At 26.1% G+C, this 10026-nt stretch overlaps 1 protein-coding gene across 1 annotated transcript in view; it reads right to left on the bottom strand.

Moving 5' to 3' along the window:
* Window positions 1-17: 17 nt before the first annotated feature.
* The window catches only part of LOC126898005 (uncharacterized), a 29732-nt gene continuing 19723 nt past the window's right edge, over window positions 18-10026 (bottom strand). Inside the window, exons 4-10 of the mRNA XM_050671952.1 lie at window positions 4018-4312; window positions 3719-3948; window positions 3512-3653; window positions 3231-3456; window positions 840-1012; window positions 154-340; window positions 18-92 (exon numbers count right to left, since the gene is read on the bottom strand). Of these exons, the coding sequence (XP_050527909.1) occupies window positions 1009-1012; window positions 3231-3456; window positions 3512-3653; window positions 3719-3948; window positions 4018-4312 (897 nt within the window). The 3' untranslated portion in view covers window positions 18-92; window positions 154-340; window positions 840-1008. The remainder of the gene's footprint in view (window positions 93-153; window positions 341-839; window positions 1013-3230; window positions 3457-3511; window positions 3654-3718; window positions 3949-4017; window positions 4313-10026) is intronic.

The raw sequence follows: 10026 nt of genomic DNA, 5'->3' as shown, positions 1-10026 counted from the left end.
ATTAAAACTGAATATTTTTCAGGATTTATAGGCTTATTTTCAATAGTTAACTCATTAGGAGTGGTAGCTATAACTATATTTGAGATTATTATCTGAAAATATTAACAATTATTATTAAAACATTTATAGTTAATATTTTTTATTCACTTATACTTCAAAATATTTATATTGTTTTGTATTCATGACTGCAAAATTTGGTTGATGTATTTTACAATATAGCATATTTTTGAATTTTTGTTTATTTTTGTACTTTGAATATTCAATGTCAAATAAATATATAGTTATGTCGTTCCCTGTTAAAATGATATCAAGACGAGTATTTTTTGATTGGTTACCGTGACTAAAAATTGAAACAAAAAGTCGTCTTTTTAATTTAATTAAAAATATTGTACAATATTGTATATTAACAAAAATAATAAATCTGCTATAAACATTTTTTGATAACTACAATTTTTCAGGTAAATAGTATATTTACATACTACTCAGTCTTATTCAGTAGGTATACTATATTAAAACAAAATTATTTTTAAAAGTATTTAACAGTTATAATTTAACGAAAAAAATTAATAGTAACTTTTAAAATATTATTTAAGTAGTTAACGTAATAGTTTATTAATTATTGTGATTTTTATTTATTATATAATGAATATTCAATAATTTTTTTTAGAAATATAATCCAATGCATAAATTAATGGGAGCTAATTTAAATATACCAAGTCAGTTTCACTTGTTTTATCATTACAATACGTGTGTATTTTGACGTATGTATATTTTTAAATCACTGTACCAGCCGATGATTTTTATTTTTTATATTAATTATAAAAAAAAATAATTGTTACTTTAATGATGAAATAAAATCTTCAGTCTTAAAATAATCTAACAAAAAATTTGAATTTTGATAAAATGGTATTCGATTCTTTATTATATAATTATTAATTTGAGAATATAATGCCAGTAAAATTGAAAGCTGTTCTGTAGATAACTGTATAGTTATTTCATTTATAACATTTATCTGAAAATATACAAAATAAATATTTACTTATTAGTTTAAATTATTCATGTACGTTCTCAGAAGGTTAGAAACTACGCGCCAACCCAAACCTCCCAGTTAACAGGGAGTACATCTTTATACATGGTGGCCCACCACTCACTGACAACTTAAATAACTTTTGATCCAGTTAATATTTTTAGCTAATTTTTTTTTTAAATAATAGTTATACGTTAGGTCTATAGCTACGTCTCAAATATTAATTTTTTTACATTTTATTAAAAATATTAATTATTTTTAAATTTTAAATAAAATGTAAAAAAAAAATCTAAGATGGCTATTTTGTAGAGTAGAATTTAAGAAAAATTTTAGTAAAAAAATATCTTATTAATATTCAGTAGTAAATATTCTGTAGCGTTTTAAAGTTTGTGAAAATTTGAATTTTCATGTATTATTTTACGGTATTAAACATTGAAATACGTATTGAGAAAAGGACAGAAGAAAACGCTATCTTTTCATGATTACTGTGTATACATATGATGATAATGTNGTGTAATATATATTTATAATATATATTTATGTAATCAATTGATTAAATAAACCCCATCGCCACTATTTTAATATAGTTCGATTACTATAATCTATACACTAGAGTGAACCATTCTTCACATCTAATAATTGAATAATCAACCTCTTCTTTGTAGGTAAATAATACGCTTTGATTAGCTACCGAAGGGTCGCTCTATTCCTCTATTATATTGATTGTACAATAACTTACAGATAATCCACAATCAACATATTAGGGTGCGTAACTTTAGACGCATTTTCGTATTCCGGCTAGTATATTTTTAGTAATACAGTGTATGATAAAAAAATCCTAAATGGGGAGGTTAGATCATTCTTACCTATCCATTTAGTCATAGATACAAATTGTGGTAGATTGTAGCAGTTTAGCCTATTCTCAATATATAACGTCAAAAAATATTATACATTTTTATAGTAAAAAATTTTAGTAGAAATATTAGAAAATCTTCAAAATTATTTATTTAATTGTGCTCTACCCTTAGTTAATAAATTGAATCTATTAATAATCAATTAGATTTGTTAAAAAATCTAGAATCTACTTTACAGGACTACGTACAAAAATTTGTATGTTATATATATTTTTATGTTTTAACTTATTATATTCATACCACTAAATTTTTTTCGTAAATCAAATTGTTTTCAGGTGTAAAGACAACTGTTCTTTTTAAAACAAAATAAACAGTAAAATTATTAAATATGTATTTTGACCCGTCTTTTAAGTTATATTTGTATCGATCATTATCTTGTGCGTGCGAAACCAGAGAATTATTATCAATGAATTTATCGCAATTTAACGACGTATGAATACAAATATTTTTCCAATTGTCTATTTTCATAGAAATATCATTTATCATAATTTGATGTTGATTATCTCCATGGATCTCAGATAATGTATCCAATAATATATTATTATTACTGTTTATTTGTATTTTGTATTCTCCTCGATTAGTTTCCATGATCTGATAATTTGGTATATGGTTTATAATAATAGAATTAATCTAATTTATACAGATATATATTCGTTAAATAATTATTAATAACTCTGTTTTGTAATATTTATTTAATTTACATGTATATCTACAGTATTTATATTTTCATTGTCTTCCAAATTAAACGGAAATAACATTCTAATAGATCCAATTTCAGCATCGAATATTTCCATATTAAAAGAATTTGGCTCAGAATTTTTTTCAGATAAACAAAATTCACCGTTGAAATCTTTTCCCAATGAATTAGTTATTATGTATACGTATACGCATAAAATAGGATCAATAATCTTTATAAAATTACAAAAAGTTGTAGGTAATATTATTAATTCAATGGGTAATAAAAAAATTGAAGTTTTTTTTAAACTATCATTGAGTCCATTTTTATTATCGTCATCCTAATTTAAAATATTAATATTTGCCGTTATTATTTTTCTATTCATTTTTTAATTATTATCATAAAAAACAAACTTCTATCAAACAGTTCCTAAATGCCCGAATTAAAGAGAATTCAAGGAAATCTTTTGGAATTGATGAGTAATTTATTGGTGGAACTACGTTTAGAATAGTACCAAAATGTGACCCTTGAATCCATTCAGATTCAGTAGAATTTCTATTTAATTTTGAAAAATTTAGTAACAGCAAAAATATATAAATTTTATAGAGCTTACTTTTTAAAGTGATTAATTGATATTGATGTTATTTTAAACAATAATTTTTGAAAATTGTTTCTATTATTTAACGAGCAAGATAACTTTATTTTTTCACATGTTAAAAGTATTTTGGTATTAAAATAAGGATGATGTGAACTATTATTCCATATTGTTATTGAAAAACTCTGCAATGTTAAAACAAAGATACTAGTGTAATCCTTTTTTATTTTGACATCGTCTTCGACTAAAAAAAATCAGTACATTTTATTTGAGTAAAAATTAAAATTAAATTTTATTACTTTGTATAGAGGATTTTTTTTCTAAAATATTTGCATAATAGCCACATACCAATTTAGATACAATTAAATGATACTGAATATTGGAAAATACTGTTAAGTATACATGTGTACATTGAACAAGTAGATCGCAAATAAGACTAACCTGAAAATTTAAGATTGTTTTTAATAAATTTTACATTAATTATATTACTTATAGACTTGACTAACATTTTGTGTTGTTATAAGAATATGTATTGGATCTAAGTTACATAATACTTTAACAATAGAAGGTTTCAACAAAACAATATCATCTTTTTCTTGTACGTTTAAATTACATGATATATTAAATGGATCAAGTATTGATAATTTAATTGTTGGATTTAATAAATTAGTTTTATAATTTTTTACAAAACATTCAAAGTTGTTTATTTTCAAAATCCACGGAATAAACTTTAAATCTTGAATTGTAAAATTTAAATAAATAAATAAATTATTAATATTACATAAAACAATTATAATAATATTACCTTTTAAGTTTTCTGTATTAGCTATTGAAGCTGGATAACTTTTAAAGTAGTCTGTAATATTTTCACAATTCATTCCACTTTTTATCGTGATTTCTTTTACTCTAATTGTTAAAATATCTAAATCAACACTTATATTTGACTGAATCCAATCATCCATGTTGAAGTTGTTGCATATTAAATTATTCGTATTTAATATAGTTTTTTTTGGAAAATACAAAGCTATACTTGCCATGTCAACAAATATTATAATAACTTCCAATGTATTTAAGAATGATTCAAATATGGTTCTTTTAAACTAAAAATATACATTTGTGTTATAAAATTAAAAATTAAATTTTAATAATAAAAATATTATTGTGCTAAAAATGTTCAAACAAATTTATATAGTATATGTTTTTAACACGCTTATTATTAGTTTTACATGTATGTTGTTTGTAACTCTTCACTCGACACGTGTTATTATTCTCGCGTATCCCCCGTCGTCTATGACCTTGAGACTAGACGTAACGCATTCACCCCACTCCGCTCACCTCTCACCAACAACAATATTTTCCTGTAAAATTTTATTTTTGGATTTCGTACCAGTACACGCGTGCGTGACAACAATTAGATATATATAAACAAATTTTTATTTTGACTGACCAATACCACCCACGTGTAATGCACCTTACGTATATATATATTTATATATTCCTGCCGCCGGTGCCGCCGTTTATACCTTAGGTATAACGTTCCCCTGACCACAAAACAAGGCTATACCTCATGCATGATACTTTTACGTACTAAAGTCGCTTTAAATGTATATATATATATATTCTAATTACTATTAAAAATATATATTAACATGCTTTATTCTCATTAAGATATATAGAGTGTATTCATTCCGATTACAAAGAATGATTCCCGTATCATCATTTTTCGTTAATACCCCCATGTTCCGGGAGTGGGTAATTTACGCGCCTGCTGCTTTCCTTGGATGTGGTAGCCGTTTCTTAGACTCCCTCCTCGGAATCGAACCCTGATTTCCCGTTAACCATTACAAACATGATATTGATAGTAACTATTATCATAACATGAAACTAAAAAGTGAAAAATAAATATAGTTTAAAAAAACTAAGAAACACGCTTTTAAAGCACATCGAACTAAAAAGTTAAAACTAATTTTTATTTCGCGTCTTCTTTCCCTCAATATTCCTATAGTGGTGTGTAAATTTATATTTTCTTTTTTTAATTATCGTCATTTTAATTCCCCATTTGGCTCTATTTGTTATTGAACCACTTATAGAGGACTCCTTCGAGGTAGTTGTCTCAGTTCGATTCTTATTAACATTTATACTGCCGATATAAGCAATCCTCTTTCATCATCTAACAATCATTCGAGTTTATTTTACGCCGATGACATTATCATTTATCCTTCCCATAAATCACTTGAGATTGCTGCTTCTAACATTAATATTGCTCTCCAAACTCTCTCTACGTCTCTTCGGTTATCTTTTTTTGAACCTGCTTCGGAAAAAGCAAAGCTATTTTTCCACAAGAAAACACATTCTTCAAATTCCGAATATTTATCTTGATAATGTTAGTTTATCCTAGTATGATTGTGTTACTTAGCTTGACCAAAAACTTTGTTGGATGCCACATTTTAAATACCTGATTTCCACTTTATCACGTTGGTCTAACATGTTAGGTTCTATAGCGGGGACTTAGTGGGGCTCACACCCCTCTTCCCTTCTTCTTGTATTTAAATCTCTTATACGTTCAAAAATAGATTATGGATCTATTCTATATTCCTTTGCCTCCACCGTGCACCGTAAAAAGCTTAATTCTCTAAATACATCTTGTTTACGTACTGTCTTAGGCGCAGTTTACTCTACCCCAAGTATAAGTTTACAAGTGTAATGCGCTTGTCTCCCCATCGAAGTTCGTTCTCGACTCCTAGCTTGGAAAATTTCTTAGTAAACAGTTATCCTATTCAGTCAACTCGATATTTCATAGTTTTCATTCTCTATTGGCAGTTTGGCGCTATGCTCCCAAAACTCTTCCTTTACTTGCTTCAATCTCTTCGACTCCGTACCTTAATATTATAATCACGCCTTTTAATCGCTTGCCTATTTATGATGTCTCATTCCTAGGCTATTATTTATTGCCCACCTCTTCACTTTAACTATCACTTCTTTCTTATTCAAAACTGCAATTAGAATGTCCTCTCTATTAATTTTGTTAATAATCTATTCAATGAATTCTTATTCTCTAATTTCTCCAATTATTGTCTTATATTTACTGATGGTTCAGTAAGCTCTAATTTCGCTGGTTTTTTTTTCTTTATTCCTAGTCTTAATATTAAATTCTCAGATATTCTCCTTTACAATCCTTTACAATGTTCTTTTACTACTGAGTGCTATACCATTTCTTTGGCCCTTAAGCTTATTCAATCCTTCAATATTTCTAATGTTTTAATAATTACTGACTCTTTATCAGGCCTTTCTTCTTTCTCTTCTAATTCATTCAAAAAATGCAGATCTTTCCATATTATTAAAATAAAATCATTAATTTATAATCTTTTCTTATCTAATACAAAATTTAAAATCGAATTCTCATGTTGTCCTAGTCATATGGGTAATTTTGGTAATGAGAGGCTGACCATTTAGCCAAACTTACTAAATTCATTACCCGTCCTCCAACTCTCAATATTCCATCATCTGACCTCATTTCACCTCTTAATAAGACGATATTTCAAGCATGGCAAGAATATTGGTCTTCTCTTTTCTCTCTTATCGCATCTTGGCACAAATCAATTTCACCAACTATTCTTAATCACCCTAGGTTCCATAAACTTCCTCTCTCCCAGTTCCATATATTATCCTTTTCTCGGCTAAGACTTGTTCATAATCGCCTTCCTTTTCATGCGTACAAAATGTCTCTTAACAATTCTCCTTTCTGTCCCAAACATGACGAATAAGTTCTCTGCGATTTTCCTCATATAATTTTTGACTGCTATGCTTTTGAAGGAAATCGTTCTATTTTATTTAATTATTTATCTCATCATAATATCTCTCCTAGTAATTGTTACACTATTCTTAATTCAACTTCTCTCGATATAATTTCTTTAGTTAATTCTTTCATTTCATTCAGCTGGTTTTTTAATTTAACTATTTTTACTGTAACTATATTGTAATTTCAATGACTTAAGATCTATTGTACTATTTTTTTTTCTCTTTTTATTTAATTGTTAAGCTATAATAATACATTCTATTGAAAGCTAATAAAAAAAATACCCAGTACAGTGGGGTGGCGGCACAGTGGGGTCGTGGCATAGTTGGGTCCAGTATAAATGATATCTGACAGTGATTAAAATCACTATCAAAATAAAACGCTTCGATGCAAATCTTTAGATAGTGTTTAATTTTAAAAAATTGTTGGATTATTCCAAATGCTACATGATCTGCTAGTTCCTTATTAATATCCTATTTATATAAAGTATGTCAAATGAAAATGGGATTATTAAAAAATATTAAAATCACTATCATAAAAAACGCTTCGATGCAAATCTGTAGATAGTGTTTAATTTAAAAAAAAAAATTTGTCAATAAAGTAGGTCAAATGAGAGCTAAGAAAATAAATGATAGCTACAAAAAAAAAACCACATAGTAAAATAATATTAATATGAATTTCTTCTCACGAGAGGACACTACAGTAATGGAATCCTTAAAATTAATTGAAGTTATTGAATCTAAATGAGATAAAAATCAAATGAGTTAAACATTTTTTTTTAACTCAAAAAGAATTTTAAAAAATTCAGTGCCACAGTCGTGAAAGACCCAAGTGTTACCGTCTCAAAAACCGTACGTCTTATTCGTCACTTAATAAAAATGGAAATTTAGCTAGTTCAAATTTTAAAGTTATTTTTCTCAACTTCAAAGAAACAAAAAAATTTAAATACGATTAATTTTTTATACTATGTCATTTAGATTGATATAATATTTATGAAAATCAGTGTCATCCCCTTATAATAAAATAAAATACAAAACCAAGAATTTTAACACAATAATAGCATATTTTTAAATACGGTAGCTATTTGCGCATAGAAGATAGGTAGTCGGGACAAATTTTTTTTTTCATTTTATATTACATAAAATAAGCTTTAATTTGATATATGTTTAAAGGACGCAGTATTTCCGGAACATTTTCAAAAATTAAGTTGAAAAAGTTATTTTTTGTAAAAAAGTTACTATTTTAAATCCCCCCAGTAAGCAGAATAAGTGTAAGATTTTCAAAAATAATTATATCAAGTGAAAGGGAAATATCTAAGGTTTCAATACAAAAAAATATTATTTTTATTTGTTCATTTTTGAAAATGTTATGGCAGTTTTAAGTACAAAAAACATCCCGATAAAAGGTAATTTTTATCGCAAACATTACATTTTTTTTTAAANGGTAATCACCTTTTATAGCAAACATTACATTTTTTTTTAATTTTCGACAGCCATTTACACATAGAAGATAAGATGTCGGGACAAATTTTTTTTTTCCATTTGATAGTATATAACATAACCTTTGATTTAATGTATGTTTAAAGGACGCAGTATTTCTGGAACATTTTCAAAAGTTCAGTTGAAAAAGATCTATGTTTTTTACAATATTTTAAGTTTTGAACGCCCCCTATATAAGGGGAAATTGTCCAATTTTAATAAAAAGTATGTCAAATGAAAGATGTACTTATAATGTATTTAGAAAAAAAAAATTTGTGCTGATATATACATTTTTCAAAAAGTTATAGCATTTTTAAGTTGAAAATTTAAAATCGAAAATCGAAAATTTTAACACAAAAATAGTGTTTTTTTAACTACGGCAGCCGTTTAAATGTAGAAAAAAAAGTGTCGGGACAAATTTTTTTTTTTCATTTTGTAGTACATAAAATAAGCTTTAATTTGATATATGTTTAAAGGACGCAGTATTTCCGGAACATTTTCAAAAATTAAGTTGAAAAAGTTATTTTTTGTAAAAAAGTTGCTATTTTAAATCCTCCCAGTGAGCAGAATAAGTGTTAGATTTTCAAAAAAAATTATATCAAATGAAAGGGAAATATCTAAGGTTTCAATACAAAAAAATATTATTTTTATTTGTTCATTTTTGAAAAAGTTATGGCAGTTTTAAGTACAAAAAACATCCCGATAAAATGTAATTTTTATCGCAAACATTACATTTTTTTTTAAATTTTCGACAGCCATTTGCACATAGAAGATAAGATGTCGGGACAAATTTTTTTTTTTCATTTGATAGTATATAACATAACCTTTGATTTGATATATGTTTAAAGGACGCAGTATTTCCGGAACATTTTCAAAAGTTCAGTTGAAAAAGATCTATGTTTTTTACAATATTTCAAATTTTGAACGCCCCCTGTATAAGGGGAAATTGTCTAATTTTAATAAAAATTATGTCAAAGGAAAGATGTACTCATAATGTATTTAGAAAAAAAAAATTTGTGCTGATAATTATATTTTTCGAAAAGTTATAGCATTTTTAATTTGAAAATTGAAAATCGAAAATTTTAACACAAAAATAGCGTTTTTTTAACTACAACAGCCGTTTACATGCAGAAGATAAAGTGTCGGGACAAATTTTTGTTTTTCATATTATAGCACATAAAATAAGCTTTAATTTGATATATGTTTAAAGGACGCAGTATTTCCGGAACATTTTCAAAAATTAAGTTGAAAAAGTTAGTTTTTGTAAAAAAGTTGCTATTTTAAATCTCCCCCAATGAGCTGGTTAAGTGTTAGATTTTCAAAAAAATGATATCAAGTGAAAGGGAAATATCTAATGTTTTAGTATAAAAAAAATTATGTTGATTTGTTTATTGTTGAAAAAGTTATGGAAGTTTTAAGAAAAAAAAGTGAAAAAAATGACAAAATTTACCGATTTTTAAATTTGTAATTTTTTTGGATATTTCCCCCATTTGCGGGGAACGAGGGAAAATTTTTCAATTTTTAAGGGTAATGTCTTCAA

This window comes from Daktulosphaira vitifoliae, unplaced genomic scaffold, assembly GCF_025091365.1.
Source record: "Daktulosphaira vitifoliae isolate Bord-2020 unplaced genomic scaffold, ASM2509136v1 Scaffold_2, whole genome shotgun sequence".
In the NCBI taxonomy this organism is placed as follows: Eukaryota; Metazoa; Arthropoda; class Insecta; order Hemiptera; family Phylloxeridae; genus Daktulosphaira; species Daktulosphaira vitifoliae.
The sequence above is the reverse complement of the archived record's forward strand: the minus strand, read 5'-3'. Positions and strand labels throughout refer to the sequence as shown.